This window comes from Panthera pardus, unplaced genomic scaffold (assembly GCF_024362965.1).
Source record: "Panthera pardus isolate Hobbes unplaced genomic scaffold, ASM2436296v1 HiC_scaffold_16, whole genome shotgun sequence".
NCBI lineage: Eukaryota > Metazoa > Chordata > Mammalia > Carnivora > Felidae > Panthera > Panthera pardus.
This window is the reverse complement of record NW_026526721.1, coordinates 122981679-123005755: the sequence shown is the minus strand read 5'-3', so window position 1 is coordinate 123005755 and position 24077 is coordinate 122981679. Positions and strand designations below refer to the sequence as shown.

The 24077-nt window shown below is 40.8% G+C and overlaps 1 protein-coding gene across 2 annotated transcripts; it reads left to right on the top strand.

Annotated features, from left to right (window-relative positions):
- The first annotated feature begins 2618 nt into the window (after positions 1 to 2618).
- On the top strand, positions 2619 to 23708 carry MRPS22 (mitochondrial ribosomal protein S22). Of its 2 annotated transcripts, none has more exons than XM_019437912.2 (8): positions 2619 to 2821; positions 13289 to 13452; positions 14521 to 14685; positions 16526 to 16669; positions 17589 to 17672; positions 18929 to 19074; positions 22413 to 22521; positions 23480 to 23708. In XM_019437912.2, exons 1-8 carry the CDS (start codon positions 2650 to 2652, stop codon positions 23573 to 23575), a joined length of 1080 nt encoding a protein of 359 aa, XP_019293457.1. In that variant the 5' UTR covers positions 2619 to 2649; the 3' UTR covers positions 23576 to 23708. The 2 variants fall into 2 exon arrangements, with proteins under 2 accessions (XP_019293457.1, XP_019293462.1); XM_019437917.2 differs by lacking the exon at positions 2619 to 2821 and adding an exon at positions 13162 to 13184.
- Positions 23709 to 24077: the final 369 nt, after the last annotated feature.

Below are 24077 nucleotides of genomic sequence, written 5' to 3'. Positions count from 1 at the left end.
TCCTTCAGGTTCTGGCATCACAGCCAGATGTACAGCCCCCAGGAGCACCATCAAACTTCTTGCTCCTGCAGCTACCAACACAACCCCATTTTTTCTCAACCAATTGCTTTGCTTTCTGTTGCCTGGAGAACAGAGGCAGAGAGGCAGGAAGGCCCTCTGATTCCTTCCTCAAGACCTATCCACACTCGACTCACCTTAAACTTGCCTCCTGGTACAAAGATTGCTTCCCATCAGTGGCCAGTTTCCCCATTTAGGGCCTCATTCTCTGCAGCTTCCTTGGGAGCCTCCCATCATTACTTGTCCCTCCTCATTTCATTTCTTGCCTTATTACCCATCTCTTCTCAGTGCACAAAGGGGCTTTGACCATGGAATTTGTGTCTATGGGAACATGTTGGGAGTTGGGACCTGAACAGGGGCAGGGAAAATACACTCTGGGTGAAGACCCAAATGGGGCAGATGTGGTCCTTCAGGAAGATGGTGTTTTGAAGACCTGTGGAAGTTTCAAGGGTTTGCTGGAGATTGCAAGGGCTCTTCGATTTTCCACACTGTCACTTTTCCTTCTCAGGCCCTGTCCTTCCTCTTTCCATCTCTCTACATCCCTCTTCCAGTATTCTGCCCCCAGATCATCATCTTGAAGAATTCTAAAATCCCAGGGCAAAATCCCAGTCCCTTTAGGAAAATAATGAAAATTCAGACCCTGTAAAATCACTGGCAGTTGAGTAATTGAAATGTCACTATACTTTTGTTTTACAAATAATACCCACTCTTGCTTCACAGAGCTGGTGATCCCAGATTTGACCTGATGAATCCTATCACTGGATGCTTCTAGGGTGTCTTAGGACTGTCAGAGGGCCAGCCCTCCCCATTTCCCAGGGGGTGAATAGGACTTCACCTAGGCCAGTCAGTTTCTCTCACCAGGAACTCGGCTTTGATGGAAAGCAAGTAGTTGGAACCAAGGCATTCTGACAGCAGCCTCCTGGAGAGATTTCTGTTGAGTTCCTGCCTCTGGGAACCCTGGAGCTTCCATCCTTCAAGGCCTTCCTGTGGCTTTTCTATTCACCTTTCCCTTTCACTCTGTGAGATAGTCAACATCTTTCCCAACACTTCCATCTCTGTTTTAGACAGAAAATATTTGTTTCTTATAACCAGATAGCCTTCACTGATAAGTGTTCCCTCTGAAGATCTTCAGACAGGCCCCAACTTGCTGCCACCCAGCTGTCTTGCACCCACCCCATTTATGAAATGCCAGACGTCAAATCCTGAAAGTCCTTTATCCTCAAAGTCTGCAAGGTAAGTGCTCTCATTATAGCCATTTGGTAGGTGAGGAACTGAGACTCTGAATGACGTGGGCGACTGTCCACGGTTACAGCTAGAACTAGGAAACTTGGTTAATACTTGTTAGTAAAACTTAGTGTGGCCCGAATAAAGGAGATTAATGAAAGGAACATGGGAGGGTCTCTGGCCAAGACAGCACCTTTCCTCATCTCTCTTTTTCTCAAACCACATAGTCAGCCATCTCTACAAGAAACTAATACAGCAGCCGATGGATTCATTCCTCCTGCATTAGGTGTCCACTCATTGTCCAAACAGTATTATTCAGGGGAGTGATATACAAAAACATAACCAGTGAGGCCTATCCTCTCAGCAGTGCCTATGGGAATGAAGTAGGTGGTCGATTCTTAGAGAAAGGGCACAGGCTGGGAGACACTTGCATGCATTTCACTACCACTCCCTGACACTTGCTACCTGCTATGATGTAGGTGTGAGCAGAAGTGTTGGGAAGCATAGGGCAGCAGCCATCCCTGAATGCAGCCTAGAGCTCTATCCTCCCCCACCCAATCAGGGAATCTGTTCAGAAACAGATCTAAATGCGCCATGGTGGAAAAGAGGTTAAGGTTAGAAGATGAGTCTACCTGTCCAACTAACTCAAACAAGTGTTAACATCCTCCTTTGGCCAGGCCTTGGGATGAGTTCTTAGCACAAGTGCCAAACTACAGGGAAGAGAGAGACCTACACATCCTGGACAGCTGGTAAGAAAATAACAGGATCACTTAATCATTCATTCAGTCATTTATTCAACACATGTTTGCTGGGCATAGACATACCAGGTTAGGTGACATACGTAGAGTGATTGTCTTCATGGGATGAGAAAAATAAGCAAATAAATGAACAAAATAATCACAAACTGAGAAAAGGGCTATGAAGTAAAGAGGTAAGGTTCTGAGACAGAATGAAGTGTATGAGTTGGTATGGATGAAGTTGGTGGTGGCAATCGGTTATATTTGGCATGTGGGAGGGTCTGTGATAAGCTGGAATGGATAAGTCGAATAGGCAGTTGGATTTAAACCTGGGGCAGGGAGAAAAGGTTTGGGCAGACAATGGAAATCGGTTAGAGCCATGGAAACCGAAGGAAAGGTCCAGGAAAAAATATATAAGGCAGATGTTGTACGTTTTACCTTTGGCTGTATGCATACACAGGACACGAACATTTTCTACGTGGTAAGAAGCGGGTTACAAGAAAATCGTAAAGCTGCGCAGCCTTGCTTCCCACCTCCCGCAACCAGACTACATTTCCCAGAATGCCGCGCGAAGCGCGCGAGACCCGAAATGTCTCACAGCCACTTCCGGCGCAGATGGCCCCGGATAATCATGGCGACCCCCAGATCGTCTGTGTTGCTGTGGGGCCTGCTGACAGGTTCTCGGAACACCGAGCGGGTCTCTTTCCCGGCCCGAACTCGGCTCCATCTCGGCACCCTGCTCCAGCCGCTGCCCAGGCCCTGCGGGGCGGGGTTGCCATGCCGTCGGCTTGCCTCTGAGGCGGGTAAGTGACCTGTCAGATGTCCGCTGGCGCGTTTTCCTGGGAGACCCAGAGCGTCCTTCTGGCTGGCGAGAACCACGCGGGCCCCACCCCCTCATCCCAGTCCCCGGCTCCTCTAGCAGTGCTCCCTTAGACCCAGCCGGCTTCCTTCTGTACCTTGTACCTGAAGGGTCTGTTATCGCCCACCTTTGTAATTCTTCACTCGCTTAACTAACAGTGCCTGAGTTCGGTTCCTTGCAAAGCACAACTACGTTTGGGGAAACGGCCAACTAAACTTTGAGGGAACTCGTGGCCCAAGGGGGAGGTGGCAGTGTAGTGTGACCCAGGCTGTGGATAGGGGATCGCACATAAGAGTAGCGCTCAAACTAGGTTGGAAGGGGCAGGGAAGAGTTCCTGGAGATGACGAACGCTGAGACCTGGCTAACCACGCTATAGGGAGAAAACAGGAAGCATTTCAGGCAGAGGAAACAGCATAAGCAAAAGTCCAGAAATGAGACTGAAATACAGGTAGTTTGGAAACCCATGTTTTAGGTAGGATTGATAAGGGTTGGTTATGGCTTTGGCTCTAAGTTTAAAAGGAGAAATCAGTGTTGCTTCTCAGGTTTCTGGCTTGCACAGTTGAGTGGAGAATAACCCCATTTATACCAAGACAGAGAAATTGTAGGAACAGGTAGGGAGGTGAGGGAAGAAGAGGCAGGAGTAGATGAGATGAGCTTGGAAGGAAGGCAGAACTAAACGTCTGTTTGCACACGTTAAATTTGAGGTGCTTTTGAAATTCTAGTGTAGGTATCTAATACGCAGTCATATCTGAAGTGAGAAACATCTGGTGAAAGTGGTAACTCAAGCTGGGGGAATGGGTGAGACGGTCTGAGAGAATAGTGCTGAGCACATATTGTCTGCCAGGTGCTTTAAGTGACCTGGGTGTTAGAGATGAGTATAAGACAGGGTTCTGGCCTTTGGGGGAGCACGTTGTTTACTGGGGGATGCAGTGAGAAAGCAGACTGCCTTAGTTTTTTTTTCTAAATGATATTGGAAGTCATTGGTGAGTTTCAAGCATGCATGATCTTGATCATATTTAAAATTTTTTTTTGTTTTATTGAGATACAATTAACATACAGCATTGTATAAGTTTAAGGTGTACAACACAGTGATAATATGTTGTGAAATTCATGTGTCATGAATTATTACTACAGCAAGATTAGTTTACATATTTTCTCCCCTGTAGATACAAAGAAAAGCAAAAAACATTTTTCCCCCTGTGGTAAGAACTCTTAGGATTTACTTTCTTAACAACCTTCATATATGCTTTTCAGCAGTGTTAACAGTTTTTATCATGTTGTACATTGCATCCCTAGTTCTTATTTATCTTTTGGCTGGAAGTTTGTTTCTTTTGACCACCTTCTTCCAATTCCCCCTCCTCCTACCCTTTCATCTGGTAACCATAAGACCACAAGTCTGATCTCATTTTCTTTTTTCCTTTTAAATATTTATTTTGAGAGAGAGAGAGGGAGAACCCATGAGTGGGAGAGAATCTCAAGCAGGCTCTGTGCTGTCAGCACAGAGCCAGATGTGGGTCTTGGTCCCACAAATCATGAGATCATGACCTGAGCTGAAATCAAGGGTCAGACGCTTAACTGACCTTGCCTCCCAGGCACCCCCTGATCTCTTTTTCTGTGAGTTTTTGTTTGTTTTAAGATTCCACATGTAGTTGAGATCATACAGTATTTGTCTTTCTCTGCTCTACTTATTTCACTTGGCATAATGCCTTCACAATCCATCCATGTTGTCCCCAATGGCATGATTTCCTCCTTTTTTGTGGTCAAATAATATTCTTTTACATGCGTGTGCATGCACACACACACACACAACCCACAACTTTATTATCCATTGATGGATACTTAGTTGTCTCCATATTGTGGCTGTTGTAAATAATGCTGCTTTGAACATAGGGGCACATATATCTTTTCAAATTAGTGTTTTGGCTTTTTTTGATAAATAACCAGTATAGTGGAATTAACTGGGTCATATGGTATTTCTATTTTTAGTTTTTTCAGGAACCTCCATACTTGTTTTCACAGTGACTGCACCAGTTTACATTCCCATCAGCATTGCGCTAGAGTTCCTTTTCCTTCACATCCTTGCCAACATTTGTTGCTTGTCTTTTTGAGTCTAGTCATTATGACAGGTGTAAGGTATTATCTCAATGTGGTTTTGATTGGCATTTCCCTGATGATTAGGGATATTGAGCATCTTCTCACGTGTCTGTTGGCTATCTGTATGTCTTCTTTGGAAAGATGTCTGTTCAGGTCTTCGGCCCATTTTTAATCAGATTATTTGCTTTTTTGGTGTTGAGTTGTATTACCTTCTTTATATATTTTGGATATTAATCCCTTATCTGATTTATCATTTGCATTCTCCCATTTAGTAGGTTGCCTTTTCATTTGTTGGTGGTTTTCTTTGCTGTGCAAAAGCTTTTTATTTTGATGAAGTTCCAGTAGTTTGTTTGCTTTTGTTTCCCTTTCCTGAAGAGTTCTATCTAGACAAATGTTGCCATGGCTGATGTCAGAGGAATTACTGCCTTTCTTTTTTTTTTTTTTTTTTAATTTTTTTTAAGTTTATTCATTTTTGAGAGAGAGAGACACAGAGTATGAGCAGGGGGAGGGGCAGAGAGAGAGAGAGAGAGAGAGAGGTAGACACAGAATCCAAAGCAGGCTCCAGGCTCTGGAACTGTCAGCACGGAGCCTGACGCGGGGCTGGAACTCACAAACCACGAGATCATGACCTGAGCTGAAGTCGGACGCTCAACCGACTGAGCCACCCAGGCTCCCCTCTTTCTTTTTTTTTTTTTTTTTTGTAGGAGTTATGCCTTTAATCCATTTTTAGTTTATTTTTGTGTATGGTGTAAGAAAGTGACTCACTTTCATTCTTTTGCATGTAGATACCCAGTTTTCCCAGTATCATTTACGGAAGAGACTTTTTTTCTCCATTGTATATTCTTGCCTCCTTTGTGGTAGATTAATTGATGACATAAATGTGGGTTCACCAGGGATATTGGCCTGTGGTTGTATTTCTTTTCTTTTCTTTCTGGTTTTGGTATTAGGGTAGTGCTGGCCTCACAGAATGTATTTGGAAGCTTTCTTTCCTCTTCTACTTTTTTTTTTTTTCTTAAAGTAGGTTATATATGCAGTGTAGAGCCTAATGTAGGGCTTGAACTCATGACCCTAAAATCAAGATCTGAGCTGAGATCAAGTCGGATGCTTAACCCACTGAGCCACCCAGGTGCCCCTATTATTTTGGAATAGTTTGAGGAGAATGGGTACTAACTCTTCTTTACAAGTTGGGTGGAATTCACCTGTGAATCCATCTGGTCTGGACTTTGTTGTTTTTAAATTGTGGTTTAACTTTATCACTTGTAAAGGGTCTGTTCACATTTTCTATTTTTTCCTGCTTCAGTTTTGGAAGATTGTTATACTTCTGGAAACTTACCATTTCTACTAGGTTGTCATATAATTTTTCGTAGTAGTCTCTTATAATCCTTTGTATTGTGGTGCTGGTTGTTACTTCTCTTTTAATTCTGATTTGGGTCCTTTTTATTTTTCTTGATGAGTCTAGCTATAAGTTTATCAATTTTGCTTATCTTTTCAGTGAACCAGCTCTTGGTTTCAGTGGTCTTTTCTATTTTTTATTCTGTTTCATTTATTTCTGCTCTAAATTTTTTTATTTTATTCCTTCTAATGTTGGCCTTGTTCTTTTTCTAGTTTCCTTCAGGTAGAAGGTTAGATTGTTTATTTGATATTTTTCTTGTTTCTTTGGTAGGACTGTATTCCTATAAATTCCCGTCTTAGGACTGCTTTTGTTGTGCTCCAAAGATTTGCGGCTGTTGTGTTACCATTTTCGTTTGTCTCCATATCTTTCTTTTTGATTTCTTTGTTGACCCATTGGTTGTTCAGGAGCATGTTGCTTAGCCTCCATGTGTTCGTGTTTTTTTGTTTTGTTTTTTTCATTTTTTTTCTTTTAGTTGATTTCTAGTTTTATACTGTTATGGTTGGGAAAGGTGCACGATATGATTCAGTCTTAAATTTATTGAGACTTGTTCTGTAGTCTTAACATGTGATCTAACCTGGAGAATGTACCATGTGTGCTTGAAAATAATGTGTATTCTGTTGTTTTTGGATAGAATATTATGTATACATGTGCTAAGTTCATCTGGTCTAAAGTGTCATTCAAGAACATTGTTTTCTTACTGATTTTCTTACTGGATGTTCCATCCATTGATGTAAAAGTGGTGTTAAAGTGCCTTGCTATTATTTTATTATTGTTAGTTTCTCTCTGTATGTCTATTAATATTTACTTGATGTATTTAAGTGCCTCAATGTTGGGTGCATAGATATTTACAATTATTATATCTTCTTATTGGAGTGATCCCTTTATCATTATGTAATTCCTTGTTTCTTGCTACAGTCTTAGTTTTGAAGTCTGTTTTGTCTGATGTAAATATTACTATTTTTTTTTCTTCCATTTGCATGGAATATCTTTTCCCATCATTTCACTTTCAGTCTCTGTGTATCTTGAGTTCTGCAGTGAGTCTCTTGTAGGCAGCGCATAGATGGGTCTTTTTTTTTTTTTTAATCCATCTGCACCCTGTATCTTTTGTTTGGAGCATTTACCTCCATTTACATGTAAAGTAATTATTGATAGGTATTGTACTTATTGCCATTTTAGTAATTGTTTTCTGGTGGTTTTTTTTAGCTCTTCTCTGTTCCCTTCTTCTTTTGCTTTCTTGTTGTTTTGTGGCTTTCTTTACTGTCATGTTTAGCTTTTTTCCCCTTTTTTTTGTGTGTGTGTATTACAGGTTCTTGATTTGTGGTTACCAGGGGTGTATATATAACATCATATATGTATAGCAGTCCCTATTATTAAGGTGATGGTTGCTTAAGTTTGAACACATTCTGAAAGTACTATGTTTTACGTTTTTCCTCCACGTTTTATATATGTATGATGTCATATTTTACATCTTTTTTATTTTGTATATCCCTAATATTTCTTTTAATTTTTGTAGATATAGGTGATTTTACTGCTTTTGTGTTTTAACTTCCATAGTGGCTTTATAAGTGATTAATGTCCTACTTTACTATATGTTTGCTCTTACCAGTGAAATTTTTTCCTTTCACAATTTTCTGAATTGTAGTTTATTGTCTTTTTTTTTTTTTATCCACTTAAAGGATTCTCTTTAACACTTCTTGTAAAGATGATTTAGTGGTGATGAACTTTAATTTTTGTTCATCTGGGTAACTCTTGATCTCTCCAATTCTGAGTGATAGATAATTTTGCTGGGTAGAGCATTCTTGGTTGTAAATTTTTTCCTTTCATCACTTTGAATATGTCCTGCCATTCCTTTCTGACCTTCAGATTATTTGCTGAAAAATTAGGTGATAGCATTAGTTCCCTTGTGTGTAATTGTTTGCTCTTGCTGCTTTTAATATTCTCTCTTTATTGCAAGTTCTGTCATTTTAATTATATGTCATGGTGTGGACTTTTTTTGGTTCATCGTGTTTGGGAATTTTTGTGTTTTCTGAACCTGAATGTGTTCCCAGATTAGGGAGATTTTCAGTGATTACTTCTTTAAATAAGTTTTCTGCCCCTTTCTCTCTTTTTCTTCTGAGATCCCTATAGTACTATGTTACTGTGCTTCATGATGTTATAGAGGTCCTTTAACCTATTCTTACTTTTTGTTATTTTTTTCTTTTTGCTATTTAGGTTGGTTGTTTTCCATTACACTGTCTTCCAGATCACTGATCCATTTTTCTGCATTCTGTAATCTGCTGTTGATTCCCTCTCGTGTATTTGTTCTTTCAGTTATTGTATTCTTCAACTCTCATTGATTATTTTTTATATTTTCTATCTCTTTGTTGAAATTGTGAATTCGTCTGTTCATCTCTCTCAAGTCTAGTTGGGTATCTTTATAATTGTTACTTTGATCTTTTTATTAGGCATATTCCTTATCTCTATTTTGTTTAGTTCTTTTTCTGTAATTTTTGTCTTGTTCTTTCCTTGTGGACATATTCTTCAGTCTCCTCATTTTTTTCTCACTCTCCGTATCTGTTTCTGTATATCAGGTAGATATGTCTCCTGATCTCTAAAGTAGTGTCCTTGTGTAGAAGAGGTCCTGTGGTGCCCTGTAGCACAATCCCTTCTTGTCACCAGACCACATGCTCCAGGGGTGTCCCCTGTGTGGACTGTGTGTATCCTCATTTTGTGGCTAGGCCACAATTTCTGTGGGCATCCTGATGGGTTGGGCTGGCCCTTAGCTCAGTGGGCTCCATGTCCTGCTTCATTTGCCACAGGCACAGTGGGCAGTGTACTGTCCTGTTGAAAGGCCTGGCTGCGGCTGCCATGGGCTTGCTGGTAGGTAGCCTGGTTGTTTCCAGTTAGTCGTTGCGACAGCTGAAGGGGGCAGGGTTTGTTCCCCATGCAGGCAGTAAGAGGCCCGGCTGGCAGGAATTGAACACATGCTGGTGTGTGGGACTATCTCCTCCACTCCCCGTGGCAGGAATTGCTTTGGAGGGGTGCCTACCAAGGCAGGTGGGTTGGGTGGGACAGGTCCACGGGGCAACACTGAGGCAAGGCACATGCTGGTAGCAAGGTAGATGAAGAGTGTGTTAGAACAGGCTCTGTCAAGAGTCTGGCCGTCTAGGCTTGGGGAGGGCAAGAAAAATGGCACCACCATCAGTTTTGTTCCCAGGGAAGTTTCCTGAAGATTCCTGTCTTTCTGGCACAGGTCCTCAGCTTCGTCCATACATATCTTTCACATATGCCCCAGGTGCTTTTCCAACTGCTGCTTTTGTGCTGTGTCTGCGGTGAGTTACTTAGCATGCTGGGTCTCAGGTTTTTTAACCTCTGGCTGTCTCAGAGTTTAAAATCAGCACCACTCATTTTCAAAGCCAGACCTTGTGGGGACTCCTTTTCCCAGTGTGGGTCTGGGAAGGAGTCCAGTCTGGGAGTCTGATCTTCTTGCTCCTCTGTGCTTGTGATATCCTTTGGTTAGTTGACCCAGGGGTTTGATTACTGACAGTGTTTCCACCCATCCTACCCTTTTTGATGTGGCCTTATTTCTACAACCAGCTGTGGGAGATCTGTTCTGCCAGGCTTCAGGTCATTTTCAGGGTTAGTTGCCATACATGTAGTTGTTGCCTCTGTGCATCCTTGGGGTGAGGTGAGCTCAGGATCCTGCCACTCCACCATCTTCCCTGCATTCCTCCTCTTTGATTTCTTTCATCATTGTCTTTTAGTTTTCAATACAGAGATCTTTTGCCTCCTTGGCTAAATTTATTCCTAAGTATTTTATTGTTTTTGATACTGTTGTCGATGGGATTGCTTTCTTTCTTTTTCACATAACTTGCTGTTAGTATAGAAATGCTACTGATTTTTAAATGTTAATTTTGTATCCTGCAACTTTACTGAATTTGCTGATTAAATCTAATAGTTTTTGGGTTTTTTTTTGTTTTTTTTTGTTTTTTTGGTGGCGTTTTAAGGATTTTCTACATACAAAATCCCATTGTCTGCAATTAGATACAGTTTTACTTGTTCTTTTCCAATTCTGAGAACCTTTTCTTTTTCTTGCCTAATTGATTGGCTAGGACTTGAAGCATTATGTTGAATAGGAGACATCCTTGTCTTATTCCTGAACTTAGAGGAAAGGCTTTCAGTCTTTCATGGTAACTGTGGGTTTGACATATATATAGCCTTTATTATGTTAAGGTATGTTCCTTCCCTACCTAATTTGTTAAGAGCTTTTATCATGAACCAGTGTTGAAATTTGTCAAATGCTTTTTCTGCATCTGTTGAAACGATTATATGATTTTTCTGTCATTCTGTTAGTGTGATGTATCACATTGATTTGTGTATGTCAAACCATCCTTGCATCCCAGGGATAAATTCCACTTGATCATGGTGAATGATCTTTTTAATGTGCTGCTGAATTTGGTTTGCAAGTACTTTATTGAGAAATTTTACATCTATAGTTATCAGGAATATTGACCTGTAGTTTCTGGTAGTGTCCTTTTCTAGCTTTGATATCAGACCAGATTGGGTGTGTTCAGGGTGGTATGGCTGTAGAGTCTGGCTTTGGTATCAGGATAGTGCTGGCTTCGTAAAATGAGTTTGGGAGTGTTCCCTCCTATTCAGTTTTTTGGAGGAGTTTAAGAAGGATTGGCAGTAATTCTTCTTTGAATGTTTGGTAAAATTCACTTGTGATGCCATCTGGTACTGGCCTTTTCTTTGTTGGGACATTTATTATTGCTGATTGAACCTCCTTAGTAGTAATTGGTGTGTTCAGATTTTCTCTTTCTTCCTCAGTCTTGGTGGGGCATATGTTTTTAAGAATTTTTCCATTTCTTCTAGGTTGTCCAGTTTTTTGCCATGTAATTGTTCACATTAGCCTTTTAGGATCCTTTGTATTTCTGTAGTATGAGTTGTAGTGTCTCCTTTTTCATTTATAATTTTGTTGATTTGGGTCCTTTCTTTTTTTTCCTTGCTTAGTGTAGCTAAAGGTTTGTGAATTTTCCTACCTTTTCAAATAACCAGCTCTTAGTTTCGTTAATCTTTCCTGTTGTTTTGACTGCGTTTTTATGAGATTACTCTGGTTGTTCTGTGAACAATGGTCTACAGTGGTGTCAGAATGGAGTCTGAGTCATTCTTGGAGTCAGGGAGACTGGTTAGGAGGCAAAGGCAAGAGATGAGGATGGCCTTGATCAGAGTAGTGGCAGTGGGAAATGGAGGATTAGAGAGATTTATGAGGTATAACAGGCAGTATGTTCTGTGTTAGTGTGCTTTTTTTGTAAAATGGGGATAATTATGGTATTGCTGGGGTTGTGAAGATTAAATGTGCTGAATACGTAACATTTTTAGCTCAGTAAGTACTGGTATATAGTAAGCACCTAACAAATGTTATTTATTATCATTGCTGTTGCTGTTACTACTGCTCTTTGGCTAGATGTGGAGAGTAAAGAAGTCAGGAATGACTGTGAGATTTCAGGCCCACATGACCTATGGATGCTGCTAAGATAAGGAGCAATAGGAAAAGCAGGTTTAAGACGGGAGAAAGTTGGCAGTACTGGAGTGCAAGTGAGATGTCCATGGGTTAGGTGGTTGGAGGATGATCTTAACTGAAGATTCAGATTTTAGAGTCACCAGCATATAGAAGTAATTAAAGTTGGAGCGCCTGGGTGGCTCAGTTGGTTGAGCATCTAACTTCAGCTCAGGTCATGATCTCATGGTCTGTGAGTTTGAGCCTCGCATCGGGCTCTGTGCTGACAGCTCAGAGCCTGGGGCCTGCTTCAGATTCTGTGTCTCCCTCTCTCTCTGCCTCTCCACAACTCATGCTCTCTCTCTCTCTCTCAAAAATAAATATAAAAAACTTGAAAAAAAAAAGAAGTAATTAAAGTTATATTGCTAGGATATCATTCAGGGAGAATATAGGAAGGGAGAAGAGAAGGATTTTTAGGGGAATCAGCATGTACAGGACTAGCAGAGGAAGAGGTGGCTGGGAAGGAATGGTACTTATTTCCTCTCTTTTTTTTTTCTCTCTTTCTTTTTTTTTTCCTAATGGAAATGGAACAGGGGAAGTTAGGCAAATGGATAGGCAAACTGCATAAGGCAGAGATGATATCTGGTCTCCTCTCCTGTCCAAGCCTCTTCCATGACACCCGCTTGGCCTTTTCAGTCCCATGTTGTAATCCAAGCCTGTGTTTCCTAGTTGCAGCCCCTTAGCTTGGAATTTCTCTCCCTTTATTCTGTGCTGTTCAGGCCCTTGGGAAGCCTTCTTTGACCCTGCCGTGTCCATCTCTGCTCCAAGAGTATGTATATGGCACTTGCACTGGGGGCCACTATGAGAGACTAGAGCTGATCTAGGCTCTAGAAACAAACTTTGGTTTAAATCCTGACTCTGTCACTTAATAGCTAGTTGTCTTTAAGGAGACTCCAGTGTCCTCATTTATAAAATTGAGATATCAATACCTGTTTTGTGGGTTGTTGTAAACATTCCTGAAAATATGTGTAATGCCTGACGTATAGGAGACAACTCTGTAAGTTATTATGATTAACATTATTACATTACTTAGTTTAAAAATTTTACTTTTAAGTAATCTCCACATGCAACATGGGGATCGATCTCACAACTCCAAGATCAAGAGTTGCATGCTCTACTGACTGAGCCAGCTAGGTGCCCCAGATTAATTAGTTTTTTATGTTGCTTTTCCACTAGATTGAGTGTCTTTTTCCAGTATTCTTAATCATTGTAAGTGGTCAGTAAATTTTATCAAGGAATGGATGAATGGATTTCATAGGGATTAACATTATGCATACTGAGGTAGACATTTTGTTCATCATTTCTATTGTTAACTTTTCTGTTTTGAGGTCTCGTTGGCTTGTCATTTTTACCATCTTCTTATTTACTACAATCCATTTTAACAGAATCTGGTAGCTCAGAGATCAAGAAACCTACATTTATGGATGAGGAAGTCCAAAACATACTCATCAAGATGACAGGCTTGAATCTGCAGAAGATTTTTAAACCAGCTGTACAAGAACTGAAGCCACCAACCTATAAGCTGATGACCCAGGCACAGTTGGAAGAAGTACGTGAATGCAGACATATGGGCAGGATACTTTTCTTTCAAGGGTTAAATTAGATTTCCAGAGGCCCCCTGGATGCTGAGAGCTGCTCTTCCATAGATGCTCATGATGGGAGTTCCAGGCACAGACTGAGAAGAGAAATGGGATCAGGCAGGCAGATAGAAGCAGGGAGCATGGCTGAAATTAGGCAGATGGGGGCACATGGGTCAGGCCTGCGTGTCCAAGCAGAGCTCCTCCTCTGCTCCCAAACCTGCTCGAGTGTCTTTTCTTTGTCCTGCCTGCTTCAGCTTCTTTCCTTAGAAGCCTCCGCTGTGAGCTGCTTTGAAGCTGATGCTTTCGTGGGATTATGAGATCCTGCTGAAGCACATCCTACTGTAAGCTACCAGGGTTCTCCTGGAGTCATGCGTATTGAGTGCTTTGTGGAAAATGCTTTCATGTGTGAATATGTCAAGCATTATTGCCCATTACAGTCAGAGCAAAACATTCAGATATCCAATAGTATATCACATGAGTAAAAGGTCCCCTTTGAACTTCTCAGAGGTAATCATTGCTAACTGTGTGGCATGGAGCACTGTGGTCACTGGTTAAGAGCGTGGGATTTGGAGTTGAGTTGCCAGGGTTCAAGTCCCAGTGTTGCAACTTCTTAGCAATTTACTTAACATTTGTGTGCCTTTATTTTCTCTTCCATGGAATAACAGTGTCAGCTAGCTCATAAGGTAGTTGTGGGCATTAAATGAGCCAAATATTTTCAGAGTATGTAAACAATATATGGTACATAGTATGTACACAATAAATGAAATCCTTTCTTTAATTTTAAGCAGCTTTTGTGGCCCAGCTCGGTCTCCGAGCATCTTTTGCTGTGTCGAGAATGGTTGAGTCTGTAGGTGGTGCTCTCAGCCACAGCGGAGAGGCAAAAACCAGGGTGCAGGGGCCTTTTCACTCACTGAATCGTGGCTACAGCTTCTTCTCTTCGCAGTCCTTGGCATTTTATATCAGTATCTGCTTTTGTCAGATGATCCTTCTTGTCTGTAACGTTGTAGCTTTCCTTAAGAAATGTGTTGTTTCATTAGGCTACAAGAAAGGCAGTTGAGGCAGCTAAAGTACGATTAAAAATGCCACCGGTTCTGGAAGAACGAGCGCCAATAAATGACGTGTTAGCTGAAGATAAAATTTTGGAAGGAACGGAAACAGCCAAATATGTGTTTACTGATATATCGTATAGCATACCACACCGGGTGAGTATATATCTAACTGCAAAATGATCTTTATTTGAAATATGTGCGGTTGGACCTGAGGAACGAGGGTCGACATCACTGTGACCCAGCTGTCTCTGAATCTTCCAAACCAGAACTCCTGTGACTGGGTGAGACCCTTCCGGAAGATCCAGCCCAGCATAAGGAAGAAGAGAAATGAAGACCAGTCCCACATCATCATGTTACCATTTCCCTACAGATTATGGACACAGTATATTCCAGATTGACTGCAGAGAAAGGTGTGCTGAGACAGACAGACAGACAGACAGAAACCCACCCCTAAGCCACAAATAGGCAGAAATCTTCAAGGCAGTGGCAGAAGGGGATTCTTTCTGCCCAAGTTAGACTGACTTCCTAAGCTGAAACGTTTTTCTTTCCTGTAAATTCTTGAGGATGCCAGAAAAACCCAGACTGCCCAAAGGTTATTCGCTCTTCAGAATTTGCAGCAAGAGTGACAGGTTTCCCCAGATAATTCTCAGATACCACTGCTTCTTCTATTGTGGTTTTTATTCTCTAGCTCCTCTTCCCTTGATGACCAGTTCCAAAAGGGAACTGTGTTTGAGCCTTTTCAATTACGAGTGAAACAAGAGCGATTTATAATTTAGCCCAAAAAATGCACTAGAGTACTATGTAACGCTATGGTTGGGGGAAGGGCCACACCACGTTACTCTTTTTATCATATATGATTATGGTTAGAAGACATGATTCGAGCAGTGTCCATATCTGTGTACATCAACTGCCTGTATGCCTGACCTGATGAACAAGGATCTCAGAGTTTCATTTTAATTAAAATTTTTGCTTTGGGCTGCTTTATTATACGTTTGCAGTGCTTTGAAGGCTGTTTATGGGACCATTTTATAACTTGAGAGAGGAACTTAGAATTCAAATTACCTTAGTCCTTTTGAGAAATAATTGTGTTATTTAGGCATCTGCTATTTTTTTCTGTTTGCAGTACTTGATGAAAGTTTTTATTATCCTCAAAACACATTCAGAGACTCTCACATCTCTGAAAAGGTGAAAGTCAGTTAATTTAAACATTAATCAGATGTATATCAAGTATCTGCGAACTGCAAAGTTCTTTGTAAGTCACCGGGTATTGTGAAGAATTATAATCCATAGCTCCTGCCCATTTTAAGTTTTCTAACAGTATCTGAGCAGTGTCAGGAATCTTGCACATGATAAATTGCCCACTGAGTGGCACACACAGTGGGTGGAATTCAGAGGGAAGCCATCTCATGGCCTGGGATTTGGTAGTTGGAAAAGTGAAGAGGCCGGAAGCAGGGAGACAGTCTCTCTGACACATTTATGTCTCCTGTCACTATAAGGAATTACACAGGTGAGGAATTAAGACTCCACATTCTTGGGTTTGTTCCTTTTATCCCAGGGACTTTAGAAGTAGATCACAAAGTAAATAAAGTCTGTTTCAGTGAGACTTTGGAATGGGGAAATGAAACAGTTTGAAAGGTCTCATAGTACTTCTTTCCTCTGAAATGGATTTAGATGAATCTCTGATCAGTTTTTTTTAGTTGAATCGTTTTATGTATTGAGCTCACTTTAGGACCATGGTTGGCACTTAGTAAATACGTTCATTTTAGATTTCTGATTGTCAGAGGCAGAGCAGTGATTAGTGAAGGAAGTATCAAATCTTGCCAAGTCTTCGAGGTTTAACATTATCATTGAAATCATAGACCATTGCATTTTATGTCTCCCAGTTGCATTTTATATTTTGATTGCAAATTATTCATATAATGGTGCTTAATGGAACACTGGAACTAAAAATAAGTCTTCAGAAACTCATTCTTGATTATGTTTTCTATTTCAGGAGCGTTTTATTGTTGTCAGAGAACCAAGTGGCACGCTACGGAAAGCCTCTTGGGAAGAACGGGACAGGATGATACAAGTTTATTTCCCAAAAGAAGGTCGTAGGGTTTTGACACCAGTAATTTTCAAGGAAGAAAATCTTAAGGTAAGGTGACTGTGCTTTCGTAGAGTCAGTGGTGATGGTTTCTTGGTTGAACATTGGCTCTGCTGCTGTAGAGCATTCTGCTTTGATAAGCACAGATACACAGGGTTTTGTGTGTGTGTGTGTGTGTGTGTGTGTGTGTGTGTGTGTGTGTGTGTGTGTTTTCTAATTTAAATCCAAGTTCGTTAACATATAGTGTAGTATTGGTTTCAGGAATAGAATTTAGTGATTCATCAACTTACATATAACACCCAGTGCTCATCCCAGCAAGTGTTCTCCTAATGCCTCTCACCTTTTTAGCGTATCCTCCCACCCATCATCCCTCCATCAACCCTCAGTTTGTTCTCTGTATGTAAGAGTCCCTTATGGTTTGTCTCCCTCTCTGTTTTTATATTATTTTTGCTTCCCTTCCCTAATGTTCATCTGTTTTGTTTCTTAAATTCCACATGTGAATTGAAATCACGTACTTGTCTTTCTCTGATTTATTTCACTTAGCATAATGCACTCAAGTTCCACCCACATTGTTGCAAATGGCAGGACTTCATTCTTTCTGATCACTGAGTAATATTCCATTGTATGTATACCACGTTTTCTTTATCCATTCATCAGTCGGTGGACATTCGGGCTCTTCCATAATTTGGCTATTGTTGATAGTGTTGTTACAGACATTGGGGTGCATGTGCCCCTTCGAATCAGCACTCCTGACAGATACGTGTTTCTAATGATGACTCCACCGCTGTTATCAGTCTTGCAATTGGCTTAGCTGGGATTTGAATGTGGGTGTGAGTTGTGGAGCCTGTATTATCTCTGCCTACCTCTTACTGGGCACAGATGCGGATGAATACATCTGTCATGGCATCAGGACGGGTGTTGAGCTTTCATGTTTATCTCATCTAATTCCATCTGTGCTGTGTGGTTTTAGACCATGTACAGCCAGGACCGGCATGTTGATGTCCTCAATCTCTGTGTTGCCCAGTTTGAGCCAGATTCTGCTGAATATATCAAAGTGAGTATATTTTATAGTTTCTAAAGTATGGACTTAAGTATGGTTATGAGTAAGATTTATTCAAGGGAAAGAGAAATACCTGAACATTTATGGAGTACCTGAAGTATACCAGATGTTTTATCCTTACAGCAGCCCTTACAGATGAGAGAATTTAAGTTTGGAGAGTTGGGTACCTTGCTGGAAGTTGCACAGTTAGTAGGTGGTAGTTTAGGACCCAAACTTGAATAGGCAAAGCCTGTTCTCTTTTCATTTTATCATACAGGAACAGAGTCATTTGCTAAAATTTGCCAAAATGTCACGTGTCTTACATTTCAGTAAGTAATCACGTAGTGCCTTCCATGTGTGAGATAGTGTGGTGGGTAATATAGGCGAGGACATGAACTAAGATCAGGTGTGCTCTGTCAGAGCTGCAGTCTGGCATTGACTGTGGAGAAGGGTGCTAGATAAGTATGCAGATAATTATCACCTTGGGTTTAAGATGTTAGGTGCTAAGAGAAGATTACAAAGTGCTCTCAGGAAAGACTTCATAGGGGTCTTGACCAGGGTTCTAGAAGGGCAGGGAACATGGTGAAGTTAAGTGAGAAGAGGTGTTTCAGGCAGGGAGGGGGAACAGTGTGAAAAACAGGTAGGAAACAGTGTGCTTGCAAATGGCTAGTCATCTGGTTTGCTTGTACATGCAGTGTGTATGGGAGGTGTTCAAGATGAAGCTAGAAAAGTAAATGGGGCCGTACTTGACCTCAGAGGCTAGACTCAAGAATCTGGACTTTAGTCAGAAGGCCTTTGAAAGCCTTTTGAACACAGAAATGCCCTATTTATCATATGCAAGATGAATCTGGAAGAACTGAAGGAACATTAGTTAGTAAGAATGGAGCAGTTGATGGGATAGGAGAAAAAGGGAGGAGTGAAAAAACATTCTTGATTTCTTTTCTTTTCCCCTAGTGACCAAGATAATGGTGGTCTATTATTTCTAGTGGTCTCCAGTATATGTAGTAGGTGCTTCGAGAGTAGTGCTTGGCTGCTGAAAAGTAATTGATCTGACTGTAAATGTGTGGCAAACTTGTTCCCGGCTGCCACACACACTTCCACAGTGGAGGGCCAGTCTAAACCATACCTATTGGTTAATGATAGTGGAGGCGGGTATCAGTAGACCTGGTTTACTGATACCTTTTGGGCAATGTTCATGTTAGTAAATGTGCATCCAGTAATCCTCACTTTTTATTTTCATGTTTCTGAAAAATTATATTTTGTGTGGATAGATTCATCATCAGACTTACGAAGATATAGATAAACATGGAAAGTACGACCTTTTACGCTCAACAAGACACTTCGGTGGAATGGCTTGGTATTTCGTAAATAAGAAAAAGATTGATGGTTTACTGATTGACCAGATTCAGAGAGATTTGTAAGTACAATCTTAGTAAGTAAAAGAAATTCTCACAACTATTATAGTAAATCTGTATTTAAGCTATTTTTCCCCATTGATGACAGTGTATTGTCCAATAATAAATACCTTTCATTTACCTCATTTGTTTATGGGTTTGTTCTTCCAGCACAACCCAGTTTTCTCAAGTCTTTGCTTTGGTGGTTTTTGTTCTTGTTTTTGTTTTAATGTTTATTTTTGAGAGAGCACAAGAGTGGGAGAGACAGGGCGGTGGGGGTGGGGGGGAGCGGTGGGTGGGGAGACACAGAATCCAAAGCAGGCACTAGGCTCCAGACTGTCAGCACAGAGTCTGACACGGGGCTCAAACTCACAGACTATGAGATCATGACCTGAGTCAAAGTCGGACGCTTAACCAACTGAGCCCCCTAGGCGCCCCTGCTTTTGTGTTGTTTAAACAAGGCTAGATTCTTTGAAAGATACGTGGTAGTGCATCTGTATTATATACCTTGGATACTGACTTATCTTGGGCCTCACCAGAGTTCCTGGGGATCAGTGAACTTTCCAGAGACTCAAAAAGGGATTAAATAGGAAATGTAAAGACATAAACTCTGACAGGTGCTTGTCTTCTGGTGGGACTGGAGCTTTTCAGTAAAAGTCATCATTTAATTTATGAAAATACTGTTTTTAATGTCCCTTGCTTTTGGAAGACTTTTAAGATGTTGAAAAAATTAGTTTTCCAAAGTTGCATGAAACAAGGAATATCTGTTGTATTTTTTTTTAATGTTTGTTTTTGAGAGCACGAGCAGGGGAGGGACAGAGAGAGAGGGAGACACAGACTCTGAAGCAGGCTCCAGGTTCTGAGCTGTCAGCACAGAGCCTGATGCAGGGCTCAAACCTGCGAACTGTGAGATCGTGACCTGAGCTGAAGTCAGATGCTTAACCGACTGAGCCACCCAGGCGACCCTGAAGTCAGATGCTTAACCGACTGAGCCACCCAGGCGCCCCTGGAATATCTGTTGTATTTTAACATGCATGTATTTTAACTGGTGTGCTCCCAGGTTCTAGCTGAAACTGTACTTTACAGCTTGTGATGAAACTGTTGTTTTTGATTATCAGTTGGATTAGAAATGCCAAGATGACAAGGAAAAGAAACCAGCATGGTTGTAGTAAGGTCAGTAGGCAGTCCTTGACTGACTCAAAAGTCTGAGCTACAAGAGGGTTATAGGGATTACTGCCACCTTCAGACTATGAGGAGCTTTGACTCAGAGTATCCTCCATGTAATCTCATCTAAGTCCTTCACATAAAGTTCCTAAAGCATTTGGAACTAGAAGGTGCCACAGGCATTCTTTAAGAAATACAGCCCATATTTGGAACCAGAGCACTATTTCTCATAGAAGCAGCATTCCTAATGGTTGATGACTTCAGGCCAGCCTACTTTACTAGCAAGTGTGTTGTAACCCAGTTCAGAGGGCAGACACATAACCTCATCCCACATAAGCAGGGGGCCGGTTGGCAGTGACATCTCCTGTGAACAAATTTTCTTATAAGGTTTTTAAGATGGAATCATTCTGAAATTTTTTAATTTTAAAGACATGTAACATTTTTGTAAAAAATTAACATGTAACTGAAAATCAAAGTTCTTTATCAAAATGTAGTAATATATATTATAGTAATACTCATTACCGTATTTAAGCTTTACATTTGAAGCAGTTTATTTGTATACTGGGAGGGAGTTTTGAGTAATCTTTCCTGCTCCATATTAAGTAAAACCATTCCTGTGTGGTTTATGACCTGGACAACGTGCTGCAAATCTCAGACCGGACAGTAGAGGGTGCACATCCTCACTGAATGAAACACAAGGCAGAACTGGGATTCGGCTCTATTTATTTCAGACTTAAGTCCCACTGTTGGTTTGTGGTTGAGATTCTTTTAAAATCTGTTTGAACATGGAAACTTATTTCCTCTTATTTTCAAATATGGCTAGGTGTTAAGCTAACTTGTTTAGTAAGATGCAGGCATTATACTTTAGCATGAATGTAATAAAGCCCTAAATGGAATCTAAATATATATAGAAACCCATTTAAGCTCCTAACAGGACCACATGCTTAAGCTCTAAAGGGAATTTTATTTTTTATTTGGGGAATTTTGTTGCCATGTTTATTGGACTTTGTTAGATTATAACAAGCAATACATTTGTAATGAACATGTTTGAATTTTTTTCCCTGGAAAGTTTTACTATATGAACAGCTCTGATTTCTCATTTCTCCCAGAGGATGGCCTTGGAGTGGATGGGCCTTGGGATAAGCCTAGAGCATTTCTCTAAGGTCACCATGGCTTGAGAAATTCTTTACTCTCACGATCACTCCACTCTTTATCCACCAGCTCAGATGTAAAGCAGAGAAAATTAATGAGATGGCTGGGAGAAATACTGAATTAGGTTGTCTTTATCCCTCTACCCCCAACTGGAAGCCAGTACCTCACTAGTGTGCACAGCATAACCTCAAAAGCATAAGCATTTTAGAAAGGTTGTTACCTCCTCAGCTTTGAGGTAACAAATGGTGGGCACGTGTTGACTATGTGAGAAGACAGTGACTGGTTTGGGGAAGGCTAAAGAGGTTTTTTTGCTGATAGAAGTTGTCTATAGGTTTCTAAAAAGGTAAGTACAAACCAGAAGACTGAATTCTAGATTGCAAAAGTAGAACCTGACGTTCCTTCTGACTCAGGTGCACAATTTCAGATTGGCTTCACTAGGATGCTAATTTTTAACTAGTGGGTTCTTATGAATAGAAAGGTAGCCTGGGAGTCTTTCCTTGGACTCCTAGGAGGCCTCTTGTAAAGGCATTTTCCCACTAATTCAGAGTCTTAATGAAAATTTGTTAGCTGGCAATAAGTTCACTGCTAATGAACTTAAAGGCAAGTGGCTTTGAGCATCCCCTGACCACCAGCCTCCAGCTTATGTGGGAGGAAGGTAGTATTCCTGCCCTTTGAGGAACAGGACATTATTAGCTGCTGGTGAAGTGGGCTGGCCTGGCGGCCATCTACCATTAAGAATGCTGTTTCTATGAGAAGTAATGCTCCGTTTCCAAAAGGAATATAGTCACACTTAGAATATATTCACTTTCATAAATTGGGCACTCCCTGTACTGATTCCCGGCCTGCCTACCTCAGAGTAGAAGTAAAGCCTAAATTGGCCCGTATTCTGAAAATGCCTTTGAAAGTATAAAACCTGAAGGCTTAAAAAATGTCTGGCCCGAGGAAAGTTTGAAGTGTAATTTAGTTTTAAGTTGGCACACATTTTTATAGAACCGTGAAGCAAATGAAGAAAACCCACTGACAGCAGTAATTCCTTTCACCCTAGACTGGATGATGCCACCAGCTTGGTCCAGCTGTATCACATGCTCCATCCAGATGGCCCGTCGGCTCAGGAGGCCAAGGAGCAGGCTGCTGAGGGAGTACATTTAATTAAGGTAAAGGGACTTTTTTCACCCGGCTGTTGTGTGGTGCTAATTGAGATGGGAAGAATTCTAAAGTGGGTCATATTTAATAGTAAATAAACATTTGTGATCTTGAAACAGTGACCAGAGCCCCATATTTCTTCAGCCTGGATAACAGAAACAGATGGGATGGGAGTGGAGGAGCTGCACGCTCAAGTCCCAAGTAGTTCAGATAGTAGGGCAGCCGCCCCCTTGTTCTTTGAGGGGATCAAGTGACGAGCAGGGCAGTGTGGAGCAGGTAGCACGTGTTCCCAGTGTACCTTCCCGTCCTTCAGGGCGGTCACAATCCTGTCCAGAAGGGGAGAGGGTGGTGCCTGTATTATTACTAAGTCTTAGTTGCATTAGCACTTTGGAGCTGCCTCCCTCTCCCAACCATGGCCTTACACAGAGTTCTCTGTCACTGTATAATTTTCATCACTTCTAATGCTCAGAATTAGACATGGTTTTGTGGATCTGGCTTCCCTCCCAATATTATTTTACCCACACCGCAAAGCAGTTCTAAGGATAAAAGTGACCAGTGATGGACCCCCTAGGAGGAGTAGAGAGAAACTATGGTACTAATTTTGGTTTTCTGTGATTGGTCAGGTAAAGCAAAATGCTTTTGGGGAAAATAAAGTGATTTTTTTTGAAATTGAATGATTTTCATTTTGACCTAGCAGGGGGTACAATGTCAGGTTTTAATTTTTTTCTCAAAACAGGCTAAGAGACATGGCAACCATGTTAGAATTCTTCTGGTATTTAGAATTACTGTGGCTTGAACTGTATTGGATGTTATTTTTTGGTCCATGTAGTATGCTTATTTTATAATCAGAAAAAAAAATTGTGTAACTTGGAAGACTTTTTAAACTGGGACTTTGCTAATGCAGAAATGGAAAACTATAAATAGTACATGTTCTATTGCTTAAGAGTTTCTTTTTTTAAATTTAAACAGGTCTTTGCAAAAACAGAAGCCCAGAAGGGAGCATATATAGAATTAACACTACAAGCTTATCAAGAAGCATTCATTAGCCATTCTGCAGCTTCCTGAAAATATTTTTTTAAATAAATTTCATTTTACTTAAATTATAACTAGCTTTCTGTTAATGTTGAGCTGAATGTTTAAAAATGTCAAAATGAAAACTACAGATGGGAGTTACCAATAAAATTGTTTTTTAACAGTGCCTCTAACAAAAATACAAAGAAAATCTTGTTACTCCACTCATTTTCCTAGGCCACAGGGGGATAACTGAAGTATATCTGAGTGCCTGGTTATGAATTTCTCTCACCAGAGTGGATGGTGCAGTATAAAACAACAAAAAGGTACTTCTTTCTGTATTACCAACTAGGTAGTTTAAACAGAGCCCAGCTTAATGAGGTTTCTGGGTTTCAGATCCTGATTCTAGAAGCAGGTAGCTACTAGACAAAAATCAGGACATAATAATCCAAGTATTAAAAAGTTAGGGCAGGGTTAGGAGGATGAGATCAAGAAAAAAGGGTTAAGAGAATATGGGCTGATCCCTAGGTGAGGTGTAGTTTTGGTTCAGCCTTCT